At 42.8% G+C, this 14,212-nt stretch overlaps 1 protein-coding gene across 3 annotated transcripts in view; it reads left to right on the forward strand.

The window, feature by feature from the left end:
* LOC724433 (kell blood group glycoprotein homolog) overlaps positions 1-14,212 on the forward strand; it is a 66,540-nt gene that overhangs the window by 23,115 nt on the left and 29,213 nt on the right. For all 3 annotated transcript variants that reach the window (XM_026441061.1, XM_001120289.5, XM_006564795.3), the window contains exon 6: positions 12,633-12,847. In XM_026441061.1, the coding sequence (XP_026296846.1) occupies positions 12,633-12,847 (215 nt within the window). The remainder of the gene's footprint in view (positions 1-12,632; positions 12,848-14,212) is intronic.

A 14,212-nucleotide genomic window follows, 5' to 3' on the forward strand; every position in this document is an offset into this window, starting at 1 on the left:
TCCTACGAGATAAATAAATAAGAGTTATAATAGGTTTTAAGAGAATAGAACAAAGTAATATCCCATCATCTTCTCGATTCTCCATCCACGTTTGCACATGTCTCCTATTTCCTCCTCGTTCGTCTCTCAAGGAACGAGGGATCGTATAACAATTTCCAATTTTATTTTCGACTAACAATTTCGATCAACGATGTGACGACACGCGAATAATTTTTAATCCGTCCCACGCGTCTCTCATCATCCTCCACTATTCATTATTATATTTGGAAGAAGAAGAAGGGGAAGAAGAATTATCCGCCCAGAAATAACCGAGTTGACGAAATATTTATTCAGCCCGAGGAACGTAGGCGAAACGTGGAATAAAAATATCACCGGGAGGCGTATTCGTAAATACGATATAAACGGGGGTTGCGAATGCGGACACGCGATGTTCGCAGGAGGACGTGTGCATCCTCTCGACGATCGAAAATTGTTGGTTTTTATTGGCCACGCGAGTATGAATAATCGATCGGCCGAGTAGAGAGTTGAATCTCGGCTGCTGAATCCCCGGCAGAGGAGGGAAGAACGGAACATCTGCGCAACCGATTGAATATATGAATGAATCCGCGATACCGAACGCAACACGTGCAACATTGCGGACAAACGGGATTCTTTTATTACGGTACGTTGGACGATACTTGGTTGGGAGAAGTTAAAGTCGATTTTTTTTTCAAACTTTTCACTCGAGAGAAATAAATGTAGATCGTTTCGTCGAAAATGTAGCTCGTATATGTTTACAAATGTAGATTAAAATTATATTGGCGTTAAAAAGCCATGAATTGATTAATAATTCTTGAATAATACGAGAATGGATTTTATCCATTTGTTCGTTTTCTAAACGGACAATTTTATCAATTTCCGATTTATTTGCATGAGTTTCGAGCTACTAATCTAATTTAAAATACTCTTAATTTCAATAACGTGACATTATCGTTCTACTATAAAACATGGGATGAGAAATAATCCTGGCTTCTCGATGATATGAGGAAAAGAAAAAAAGAAGGATGGAGATCTCGCAGTAAAGATCGAGAAGACGTCACTCGTCCCCTCCCTTTTCTCGAGTGAACGACAATGGATACGCGACTCCATCGCGCAAATAATAACGAATTTGTTGAAAAGAGGGAGGAAGAAGGGATCGGCGTGAAAGGGAAGAGGGCATTTTTCGATGCGCGGTCGCTAATGCTTTCTCGCGTCTCCTCCTCCTCTTCTCTCTTTCTCGCTCGCATTGTGCTCTGAACGACGGGCAGAAGACGTTACGTCGGTTGAAAAAAAAAGGAAAAGAAAAGAAAAAAAACGTAGTACGGGATGGAGAGAGAGGAGAGAAGCGGTGACGGAAGACGGTGTTGTCGGCGGTGGTGGTGTAGTAGATGGTGAAAGAAACGAATTACAGGATGGGATTGCGGTCGGCTTGAGCGATGAAAAGCCGTGGAAGGAAAGAGAGAGAGAGAGGGAGAGGGAGAGGGAAAAACGAGAGGTATGGAGGAGAATTCGGGCGAAAAGCGAAAGAGAGCAACCTGTGCGAGATTATTCGATGTCGCTCGGCTTGTTGGAATTGTTTCGTTAAAATCTATGACAATTGTGAAATCAGAAAAATCCGTAGGGGGCTCGATATAACGGGTCCGTGGATTTTGATGCAATTTTTACAGTGCGCTACGTAAAATTCGTTACAATTCCGAACGATACATAATTACATCGTTTGTAAATTCGTCTCCTTTTAAAAAACTTTCTTGGAAAATTCCCTTCGACGGATAAAAACTCGAGCTGTTCCAATCATGTCTACAATCTTCACGATCGAATCGAAACTTCATCCCTGGCAGCAAAACAAAAGCAAGGAAACCGTCATTGCACCGAAAGATATTTGCGCTAACGATACGCGTCGAGTGAAACTTTCAAAGATATTGGCCGCCATCTTCGAGTGGGCGGTCCTCTCCTCTCTTCCCTATAACAGATTCACTATTATTTACGCTATAAATATTTTTCCTCCAAATTCGGGAACCACCCTCTTCCTTCTCCCCACCCTCAAGCGAATTAATTTCATCCGAAAGGAAAGCTTAATTGCGAACAGGTCGTTTCGAGAATTATTTCGTGGCCGAATTTCCGCGAACGAACGAACGAACACCTTGAAAATTTTCGGGAGATCGAGAGAGAGAAAGGAGAGGGAGAAAAATCCGTGATTCGAAAGAAGAACGGTCGGTCGGTTGGCCGTAACTCTCACGTCATAGGACCCAGCACGCTTTAACCCAGAAAGTCAATGTAGGCGGTCTAAGAATAGAAGCGAGGCAATGTCGGGTAGTGGAGGCGATATACGGCCGACAGTGCGATTAATCAATCAGTATCGGCGCCAAATCGTCGGACGGTGGCATTAATCAGAGATGAATCGAAGCGGGAGCCAGCCAGGTTTCGTCGAAATATCACGGTGAAATGTATCCGCGTGTATCGTTTCGCTGTTTCGATCTCGAAATACAATATACGATTTATCTTTGCTCGTTTATAAGTTTATATTTGGTATCGAGTATCGGGTAAGCCAAATCGATTCTTCGAAACGAATTTTTCGGTGGAAAAAAAAAAGAAACACGGCTCGTCGAAGATACTACTCGTGGACGACGAGAGAACCTGTTGGTCGACGAGAGACTTTGTCGCATCGCACTTGATTGTCCGTTTGAAAATACAGAGACGGATCGATCGAATCGAATCGAGATTCGGAATGTTTGATTAAACCGTGATTAAACCGACCGCTGTCGCATTCCGCGTTCCAAACTCGTTTACATCGACGATTCCACGAAAATTTACGAAATTCGAACGAGTGAATACTCGAAGAAGAAATAATCAGATATCGAAGAGAGAAAGAGAGGAAGAAAAGAGGAGGGGAGGAGAGAATTCTCTTCGTAATGCAACGGGTGAAACGACCACGTGGCTTTCCCCCTTCTTTGCCGGCCTATCGTTCAATTCCACGTTAGCTTCTTAAAGTTGGATCGATGCACGATCGATCATCGATACTCTTCGTTGACCACGTTCGTCCGAGAAGCACAGACCATTCTTTCTCTCTCTCCCTCTCTCTGTCCATTTCCGTTAGAAATGGATTCGAAGTAGTTCGAAGAAAGTTTAAAGGAGAAATTTATAGCGGGATTGTCCTTGGCTCGCCAGTGGTAATCTCGTTTCACGTTTGCATGCGCGCCACGGGTTCGATGAAAAAGTCAACTTCTTCCCTGCTCCCTTTGCTCTCTAGATAATTCTCTCTGATTTCCAACTTACGTTTCGAACATGAAAAAATGGCAGGGCTGGCTTTCATAAATCGTAAATTGGAAAGGTTTCACGGTTCTTCGAAATTCCGAATATTGTTCCACGATCTCTCGATCCCAGAGATCTGTTTAACGCCGTTTCGAAAATACGATGCAGAAAGCGGAAGCTCGTGGACAATGCAGAGGGCGAAAGGGGGATTGATGGATTGGAGATTTGAGACTTTAGACCGATTCGGCCGTGCAAAGCGAAATTAACGCGGGTTGAGATCAATGCCTACGAAACCGGATTGCAATTGGCCACGTGTAAAGCGCTATTTGGAGCACAGGATGCGCCTTTCAGATTTCAGACCTTGAGCCTTTCCCCTCGAATAAGAAACTAAACGAAACTACTACCACCTCTTTGCCTCTTTTCCCGCTCTTACTTTTGCTCTTTGAATTTGCTCCCACGTTTCGTCCTCCTTCCCTTCTCCTTGACGATTAAAAAAAGAATTTGCGGTGCACATCGCAATGGAAATGCGGCTCGAGGCCTTGGAAGTTTGCTCGAGCAGGTCGTCGAGCAGGAAAACAAAAAGCATGCCATTTGTTGTGGCGGGGGAGGGGAGTAACGCGCAACGGCCTACCTCGATGCATCATTCGACGTTAATTGACTGTTAAGCAGGGTTTGTCGATTTTCTCTCCCGAAAATCTTCCCTGAAGTGAAATCACACACGTACCCTTGGATCCCGCATTATTAACCCACATACGCGTTTCTGGGTTAATTGAATTAAAATTTTCACCAACCATATTTGTAAAAAAAAGAAAAAAAAATCCCGCTCGACTAGATGGATAGGCAGAGTTATAAAATTCGTGAAAAAGGGGGGGAGGAGAGGGAGTGAAAGTTTGTTGGCGTTTTTCGTCTCTGACCGCGTGTCAACGCGGATTTAATTGAACGGCAGTAGAATTTCATAGCCGTGTGGTGGTTTTTCGCTTTTTTCAAGCGAGGCCTCAAGCGTCAACGCGGAGTGGCAAAAAAAATTCTTTCAACCGTGATTCACGAGAAGAAGATAAAGAAAGAAAAAGAAAGGAAGAAAGAGGAGGAGGAGGAGGAGCAGGAGAAGAACGAAAAAACACGAATATCGATCGATTAGCTCGTCTCGATGGCGCGCACACATACACGCGTCGCTTTTTTCCACCCTCCCTCCCTTCATAGAAGCCAGAGAGGCTAGTTTTTCGGGGGTTGATTCGCGGATTATGTTCGCGGAGCGAGCACTCTCGAAGCGTATGCCACGTTTGGGATGGACAGTTTGCTGGCGGTCAGCCCGTTGCCTTTTTTATCTCGCCGCGATTTGCATTCAGGGAGGAGGGAGGAGAGGGAGAAGGGGTAACATCGCGCTCCAATGCATGAAACAATTTTTTTTCTCTCTCTTTCTGTTTCCTAACCGGCGGCCATTTCCAGATTCTTCTTCCTCCATCAGATCAGAGATCTCTCTCCCCCGGTAGTAGGGGTGATCCTGGCTGCGATTCGACCAGTTTCGTGATTTATGGCGAGAGACGTTTCGAATTCTTTGTTTTTTTTTTTTCTCCTCCTTTCCTCTTTGAAAAAGAATTTTTATTCGTTCGTGCGTTTATTTATGGCCGGATCGATCTCGACCCGGTCGAAGAAATATGAGGAGATCGTGAGTCGCGAATTAATACGAATGCAGAAGAGGGAGGGATACGGATATCGTCGAGATACGTGGGATATTTTTATCGATAGGAGAGAATGGATTAAAATATCGCCAGATGTGTAATAGCGGTGGACCGTTACATTATTATTCAGGTTTGCAGAATAGAAAAAGAAGTCGAGATTTTTCTAATAGTTATTTTTTGTATTATTAATATTACGTATATTTTATTACGTGTAAATAAGAAGGCCAAAGATCGAATTTCATAGTGTACAGAGAGATGCACAAAGTTTGGTATTTAAAAGAGCGATGCTGAATTGCTGGCTTACTTTTGGCTCGTACTTTTATATCACCTTTTATATTATTTTCTATATTACAATAAAATCCTTTCGACGGTTAAAATGCGTCCAACGATGCTATTATCATGAATGTTGCTCGTGAATAATTTATATTTACAAAACCGCGAGAAAGTCCATTGATCACGATGGGGGCAACTTTTCGCTTCTCCAATTGACAGCATTAAAGTTTCGATCGTGCCAGTGGTACGAATCGACGAATCGCTTCCTTCGATATGAATTACACAACCGACATCCAAGCACAAGTCTCAAGTCAAGTAAATTCAACAGTGCCGATGATTATTTTCTTTTCAACCGTCTTCACGCGAAATTCGAACAACAATTAAGATTTGAACGATAATGACTGCTATTCAAACTCGAGTCAAATTCAGTGATACGAATCAACGATTGCTTCCCTCAACTGCGAATAATTCACCTTCAAGAAATTCGAACAACTCGAGGGCAATGATTATGACGATTGCTATTCAAACTCGAATCAAATTCAGTGATACGAATCAACGATTGCTTCCTTAAATAATTCCTTCCGAATAAAAGAATATACCTTCAAGCGAAATTCGAACGAGCGCAATTAGATTTAAACGGCTGATGGTTGTACCGACGATGGTTTCACGTGAATCGAAACAACATCGATCGATCGATCGATCGATCGATATAAAACTCGAAGTAAAAGTAAATTCAACCGCACGTCGTCGAACGATTCATCCCCTCGAGAAACGAGACTCGAACGGTGATCGAGATTCGAATCGACGATACTGGCTGGTATCGTAAATGGTTGCTGATCGGAATGACGTGGACCCAAGGCTCGATAACGTAGCCGACAATCAGCCGGATAATAATGTCAGCGGCGGATTAGCTCGGTTGTACCCGGTCGTGTGCGGGTGGGCGCGTAATTAATCGGGGAACAATTAGTGGATATTACGGGTGGTCGCGTGTGTGGTCGCGGCTCGTTTGCCAATCTCTCGGAATCGAGTCGTTCTCCGCAGATACCTCTCCCAGACGCTCGAATCACTACGCGGTGAATCGTTCGCGGTGTGTTCGAACAACCTTGGACGACCGCCTTTCTTATTCCGGAACGATAGATAAAAATAGGCGGACCATCGATCACGCGACAGTAAGAAACGAGTTGGAAAAACTTGGCTGACGTGTTTCGAACGTCGTTGTTTCGACCCGCGGCACAAATTATTTTCCAACATTGCGATTACACCCTCGTTTTTTCCTTCTCGTTACGAGTTCGGGGAGGAAGTGCAGAGGTAGCTCTTCTTGAAATAAATCATTTAAGCAGTTTAAAAGCTTGGCTGGTATCGGTCTTAATAATTCTGGAAAACCTTGAAACTTTTCAGGTCCCATCGACGACGCGATCGTCGTATCAACCGACCAACCTCGAAGGAATAATAAAACGGAACGGAATAATAAAGCGATAAACTATAGCCTTCTTCCTCCCTCGGAAATCTCGCTGTTGTTAACACTGTTCCGTGGACAGAAACCATCCATTATTTTAAGATTCGCCCAATCTTTCCTGATTTTTTTTTGAAAAGTTCTTTTTCTTTTTTTGCTCGATTGCCAAGATTAGTTAGCCAACTTATCCCTCGATTGTGCGTAATTATGCGGGCGACCGTATTCGCGGGTCCTTGGAGGAGAAGACGATGGGTTTCTTTTGCGCAGCGGGGCTGATCGCGTGCGTAAAGGCGCCGATAAAGGCGACACGAGGCGGTGAAAAAGCGTACACGCATGCCGCAGAATAGGGGAAACGTTGGTTCGCGTGCGTCTTGGCGAGCGCGGGTCACGATCCGTGACCCACTTTCCCCCCCCGCTGACTCTTCCACTCTGCTTTCGAAGTCGAGTCGAATCGTCGATCCTCGTCAAAGATATTCATTCGTGTTTGCTTGCGCCCAACTTCGATTATCCACGATTATCCTCGTTCGTTGAAGATCGACCGGGAAAAGCAAGGCATTTCCACGTTTTCTCATTATCTCGTTTCGGGGAAGGGGACGATGCTTCTACATTTTCGTTATTGTGGCCCGCTATCGCCAACGACTTTCGCGCCACCCTTCTGCAATTTGCTATAGAATTGCACTTTGCTTCGGGCGTTACAATGGCTGGTTGTCGTAACACGATAACTTCTCTCCCTCTGCAAATTTCATTTTCAAGTACCTTCCGAAGGGAGGCTTCATATTCCGGTATCTTTCACTTGAAATCTGAACTGAGAGAGAGAGAGAAAGGATATTTGTTCCCGTTGGAATGGTTCGATATTGATTCCATTTTGGATTAATTGTAATAATAAGAGATGGAATTGGTTAGGTTTTTCAAAATTGCTCACGTTAAATCCTACTATTCTAGTATTATATACTATTACGTGTATCTATATATGTATATATATGTCATCACAAAGGACTCGACTATAATTCGTGGTATCGCCTTTGTACCGGTATAGTTACCATAGCGAAGCCTGCAAACTTTCAAAGTAGTACAGCGGGTGGTATTGTCTCGAAGAAGTCGATTTCTATTTTAATCAACGGGGAAGGAAAAGGGGAGAAAAACATAATGCATAAATATCGCACACATCTCTTCACGATGTTCTAACATCACGTATCTAATCTTTAAAACGAACAAGCCGCCGCCGCCACAATGATTATCCCGCTCTACTTGCCGAGCCAGGACAACTTTACTCCGCTTGTTCCACCATTATTATTAGCTCGTTCTATCCGTACAACCAATTCGTTCTCTCGACACAATCTCTCGTGGACTACTTCATTCTACTTGTCCCTATCGCGACGTTATCCCTGTTTTACGATCGATATTTTGACACACGTTTCCTTCAATCAAGAACGATCTAACTGCTTGATCTACCTTGTACACTTTATAATCGTTCATTCTACTTATCGACGTATCCTTGTCTCTGTTCGTCTTCTGGCCACGTATATCACGATCTACTTTATCCACTTGTCCTATAATAACCGTTCCATTCTACTCGCCCGACCACTGTTTCGAGTTACGCGTCTCGCTGCCAGAGACAATCGAGCCGTTTCCCTCCTCCTCCTCCTCCTCCTCCGCCGGAGAGGGATGTATACGTGGCACGATGGAACGCGAGGAATCGATTATTACTGGGCCGGCACCTGTACCATGCCGACGCGTTTCGTGCAACGGGCGACGATCCATTACCCAATTAACAGAGGAAGATTAATCGTGGAGGGGGGAGGGGATTGTAAGCCGTTGGCAAATAAGGAAACGACGAAAACGACGAGGCGAAAGTCGCCAAGGGTGTCAAGGTTGGACGATTTGGCCTCGAGCTGGCTACGTCGTCCGCTCGGATGATTTACCCGTACGTCCACGTCGGGGAAACTATTCCGCGCTGGAACGATGGAAATTGTTCGAGTTGGAGCAATAATGGATCCGAGTGAAAAAAACTTCGAAGCTAAACTAGTTCTAACTCCTCAATTTATTTATTTATTTATTTATTTATTTATCAGGAATAAATTTATCGGATATGGAAATTATATAAGAACAGTTCCAACAGTTCGCTCGTGATCGATATCTAAAATAAGTTTGTGAAACTGTAATAGCGGTAAAGAATTGGTTCGTGAGTTTCGCTTGAAAGGGGGGGTGGTGAAAGAAGCGTAGAATTTCTCGAGGAATACTCGACACGGAATAACCAGCGACTGTGGCGAGAGGGGAAAAAAGCAAGGTAGTACCAAAGTAGTTCTATATATAGACATCGCATCGAGGCACGTTAGAGGGTTGATGACGAGAAGCTTTTTTTCAACCCCCTCCCTCCCAATGTTAATGCTCGACTCGGAAACCGTGTCAAGGACAATCTCGATACACGGCAGACACTTCCGTAACTTTCTTCAACTCATTGGGGAAACTCGTGCAGTTTCGTTGGATTTTTCGTGACTGGAGAGGTGTGGAGGAAAGGATAGGATAATTTCATCCATCGATGGAAACTGGAGGGAGGGAGAGACAACAGGCAGGTTTCACGGAGTCGAGGGTGTTCGTCAAAGTCGTCCTCGACGCGGAAGAGTGCACTTTCCCCTGAAAGCCGGAAGTTCTCCTACCCAGAACTGAATGGAAGGGTTAAGGAGCGCGGCAAACCTCTCCCGCGACTCTTTTCTTCTTCTTCTTCTTCTTTTTCTTTCTTTCTTTTCTTTAATGCCGTGCAATTGATTTCACGCGTTCGAACCGATCGTGTTTCATGCTTTCTCCGAACGAATTTCGATTTTTCCTTTCTCTCTCTCTCTGATACATTGAGTAAGCATCGATTCGATAATTTTACACATACACATACAACGGTAGAAGCGTTCAATAATAGCGACCTTGAGCATGGAACAGATACGTATCGATTCACTAACTGAAATTCGGTATACCATGATTCTTAAACCTCTCTCTCTCTCTCTCCACCCACGCGAAATCTTTAAACAGAGAAACAAATATACCTTATGCGTTTCATCGATAATACACGATATAGAAAATTGGGAAAACGGTTCTGATTCTCGAGGAGGGAACGGATTGGGATGAATTAAGCCGGTCGGGCACGGTTAATTTCGAAGCCAGTAGCCGGCCGTATCCCGATTGAATTTCCATGCCTAGGAAATCGGGCAAGATTGCGGGTTGCGGAAATGGAACTTCCGGATTGTTCCCTCCATCCTGCCTCGCCCCTCCCTCCCTCCTCTAAAAGCCGCGTTTTCGATCCAACGCGGCTACTCGCGCTCCTACGTGTTTCGTTAGGACGCCTCTAATTACGAACGCGGGCGAAATCAACTGGCGACCCAGCCTCGGCCTCGGCCGGGAGAAAATTATCTCGTTAGCGGGATCTCGTGGAAAGAGTTGGGAGAAAGGTATACACATCGAGGGACGGAGAGAAATTGCGGATTTCTAAATTAAGTTTTCCAACCGCGCTTTTTTACCTTTCCGTTCCCCGGGGGGAAGGGAGTCTATCGGGGATGATAATGAAGTTTTAATTTATCCTTATCGAAAGACTTTTATCCTTATCGAAAATTGAAAAAGGGGTGTAATCTCTGGAAGGAGGAAATTGTCGATTTCTTTGTTTGTTGTTCCAGAGTTATGTATTATATATGTATATATGTGTGTAGGAAGATTGTGTTATTGTTATATTGTATTATTGTAACGTATAATGAAGTTTTTATCGAATATTCTCAAGAGATTTTTATCTTGGAGAATTGAAAAGAGACTAACTGGATAATTGTTAATTTCTTTATTCCTCGAGAGTCGTATTATCGAAGATTCTGTTTTTGTTTGTATGTCGTATTATTGAAAAGAGAATTGAAAAATGGCTGGCTGGATAATTATTAACATCTTTATTCGTTACATCGTCGAAGATAATTTTATTTTAATCTCGCAATGAAACGAATCTTTCGTTGTTATTATTATATTGTATTATCGTAACGTATGATAATTTTTAATTATTGGACGATCGAGTATTCTTCGAGATTTTCATTATCAAGAATCGAAAAGAGATTTAATTGATAAGATTTTATAACGTAATGAAACGAATGTTTCTTCTTTGTTATTATTATATTATATCGTTACTCTAACATTTTCTTTTAAATTTTCGTAATTTTGAATAATAACATTAAACTTACATTAAACTTCGTTTAAAATTTTCGTTAAAATCTAATTTCCACGATAAACCGCGAATAAATTAATTGGCAACAAGAAATATCAGACGCGATAACCACAAGATTTGCCAACAACAATATCGATCTTAATTAAAAACTTAAAAACTCGACACGTAACCTCTCTCTCTCTCTCTCTCATAACAAAAAGCTCCTGCATTTTCATCATTAATTTATCATAATCTTTCTCGAATAATTAAAAACAATTAATAATAAATAAGGAACCCGAATAAAGCTACCAAAGATAATTTTTTATATTTTAAGAGATATCTTGTTACTCTCGGAGAAAAATTTTAAACGAGAGATGAAGGGCATACGGGGGTTGAAAAAAAAAAGGGAGGAATTTCGGGCGTCGATCGAAAGCAATCTGTGTACGTCGCTTGCGTCATGCGAGCGTACAGACGAACGTACAAGGATCGAGGGGAGGGGATGGATTGCGGGTGGAGGACGCGGTGGTTGATGTCGATTTCGTACGTGCAAGGGGGAGGCGCGCGCGATTGTTCGCAGCGATTGAAATCACGCGAACCTTTACTTAACTTGCCAGGATTTCGAGAGCGTGGATATATTCACCGTGCCAAGATGCCATCTTTATCGAGCTCTAAGCTTTGCGCCCTTAATGCTTCAGACCTTCCTCTTAAAGGGGTGAGTTTCTAATGGAAGTTTCTCCACCGACCGTGTATATTCGAACGTGTAATTTTCCCGAGATGACATTTCACGACAAAAATAAAGGAAGAGAGTAGTTCAGTTTACGAGCTTCCAAATTTTCTTTTTTTTTCGATCGATGATAATTATTGGCGAGAAGAACAAGTCGAGCAAAATTATATCACTTAATTGAGAATCATAATTGAGATTTGATCACGAAAGCAAGATGATTGAAACTTCATCGAGCATTAAAAAAAAACAAAAACAAGAGAAACGTTTCTGATAAATAATAAATCATATTACGCGGATTAGCTACGATCTCATAGATAAGCTCAGTCGATGATTTACGAGGGACAGTATTACACTCGCGGTGTCGTTCGAGGTGTCACGGCAACGGGCCGTTAAATGTTAAATTCTTTTTCGTCGCCAATACTTTGAATCCGAGTTTTTCAACTCGGTTCTCGAACCTCTCGATTACCTAGTTTTCTCGTCCCACGACTCGTGACGTAATCGGAAGCATCAATCGATCAAGATCGTCGGATCGTCAAACATAGCGAAACGCGTGACAGGTTCCCGATAGCGACGTATCGAAAGTCGTTGTCGATTCCCCGAACGAGAGGACGATCGTAAATGTAGATAAGGTCGTTGTTGATCCATCCGTATGTCGCGCATACGGTGAACCAGAACGTGTGCCCGCCTTTTATTCATCGGTTTATCGTTGCACATCCACGATGGGCCGCGGAAAGAATGGACGCGATGAAATGGTCATGGATGATGAAAAGTCGCTCGTTAAACAGGGAGATGAATATATCGGGATCTGAACTTTGTTCCATTCCGGATACCGAAATCCTCCTCATTGTTGTCCAACAGACGCGTATCGATTTTTAAATGAAAAACCTCCCCGTTGCTGAAGAATTTTCGATTATTTTTCGATTATTCCTTTCCTTCCTCTCTCTCTTTTCCTTCCTTCCTTGCATCTTTTCTCGCGATGAATTCCGTTAGCGCAATGACACACACACACACACACACGCTCTATCGTTAAAGAAAAAGAAAGAAACTTTGTTCACGATCACTTGTTTTCAGTTTACGAGCTTTTACGCGAACTCGGGGGCTATCTACCGCCGAAGAGCATTGCACCGGTCGACATAACGCCCCTAGTTTCGAGGTTGTTGAGGGTGAACGGCGCCCCCCTCTTCGACTTCTTCGTCGACGTGGATCTTTACGACCGGTCTAGATCGTCCGTCTTCTTGGATCTGCCCACGAAACGTCAAGAAGACGCTTTCTTCGCGGAGAATCCGGTGAGTGTACTCCTCTCCCCCCTCATCTTTTCACACGTACAAGTAGATCTACCATTAGCCTCTTCTACCAGCCTGTATCTTTCAACTCGTCTATCCTCTATAGAAAAATAATTCCTCCTCATCCCTTCAGTTCAAAGATGAACTTTTAATCGTTCGTTCCACGCTTTTCATCGGTTCAATGCATTTCCCGCACCCCGCACGTTTAACACGATTAAATCTCTTATCGAGGACTCGAGCTAACCGAGACTCTCGAGGTCGAGGCCAACAACATTATTCATCGGCTGCTATCGAATTGCTACCCGATATATATAATATAAGGGTGTAACGAGAAACGAATCAGTCGAGAAATGACAGTAGAGTAAGAATTTTTGACAGAAATATTCTTTTTTTTTCTTTTTTGGAAAAATCGATCGTAAAGTTCTTTTTACGAAGCCCGTGAAACAGCACGACCCTACTCTACATTCTATCTCCTCAAGTGCATCAAAGTGTACGCGATCGATTTTTCTTGGAAAAATTCTCGTTTTCGACACGCTTTTTTGACACACTTTCGCACCCACCACTTCGTCTTGTGCCACGATCTTTTTTCTTCTTCTTTCTTTTTTAATATAGTTTTTTATCTGTACGTATAAAGCACGCAGCAATTTTCAATATTACACGACTTCTATCTCGAGTTTTCCATCGCGAGCGTGCACAACGAAATTTCTAAAATCTCTGTTCAATCTCGGCGGCGTTCATCGATTTTGGAGGGAAATTAACGGCCGAAACGTTTGCATCCGTTATCGAGACTCCGGGGGAATACTTCTCGGCTATTAATAGATAATAACGCGATTAAACGGAGGAGCCTCGGTTAATTCCTCAAGCAAATGTGTGGCGAGTTTCGACACGCGCGCATAAATCCTTGGCTTTCCATAGAAATCTTCCTAAAGTGGAAGCTTCGAGCTCCATTTTTATCACTTCGCTCGTCATTATTCTTCGTTATTCGATTCTTAATATCACGATTTAGCTTAAGCTAAATTTTATTTTCGAAAATAAGTTTCCTTCGATGATACACATTTCAATATATTTACCTGATTTAGAATTAATTCGTATCTATTTCGTCTCAATTTTTTTTCCATAGAATCGATCATCTTCTTCGTTACGAAGGAACAATTTCAAAAAAACGCAAAAAATATCGATTCGACGATAAAAGGCAGAGAGATGATCGTAATTCTCGTCGTTTTAACCAAGTTTCCCAAAAGATTCTAGAAAAAAAAAAGAAAATATCGATCCCAGGATCATATTCCATCCATAAAAGGGAGAGATTAATCATAATTCTCGTCGTTTGGTTAATCTTGAGTTGAGGGAGGATCGATATCGAAGGAGATC

This window comes from Apis mellifera, linkage group LG5, assembly GCF_003254395.2.
Source record: "Apis mellifera strain DH4 linkage group LG5, Amel_HAv3.1, whole genome shotgun sequence".
Classification (NCBI taxonomy): domain Eukaryota; kingdom Metazoa; phylum Arthropoda; class Insecta; order Hymenoptera; family Apidae; genus Apis; species Apis mellifera.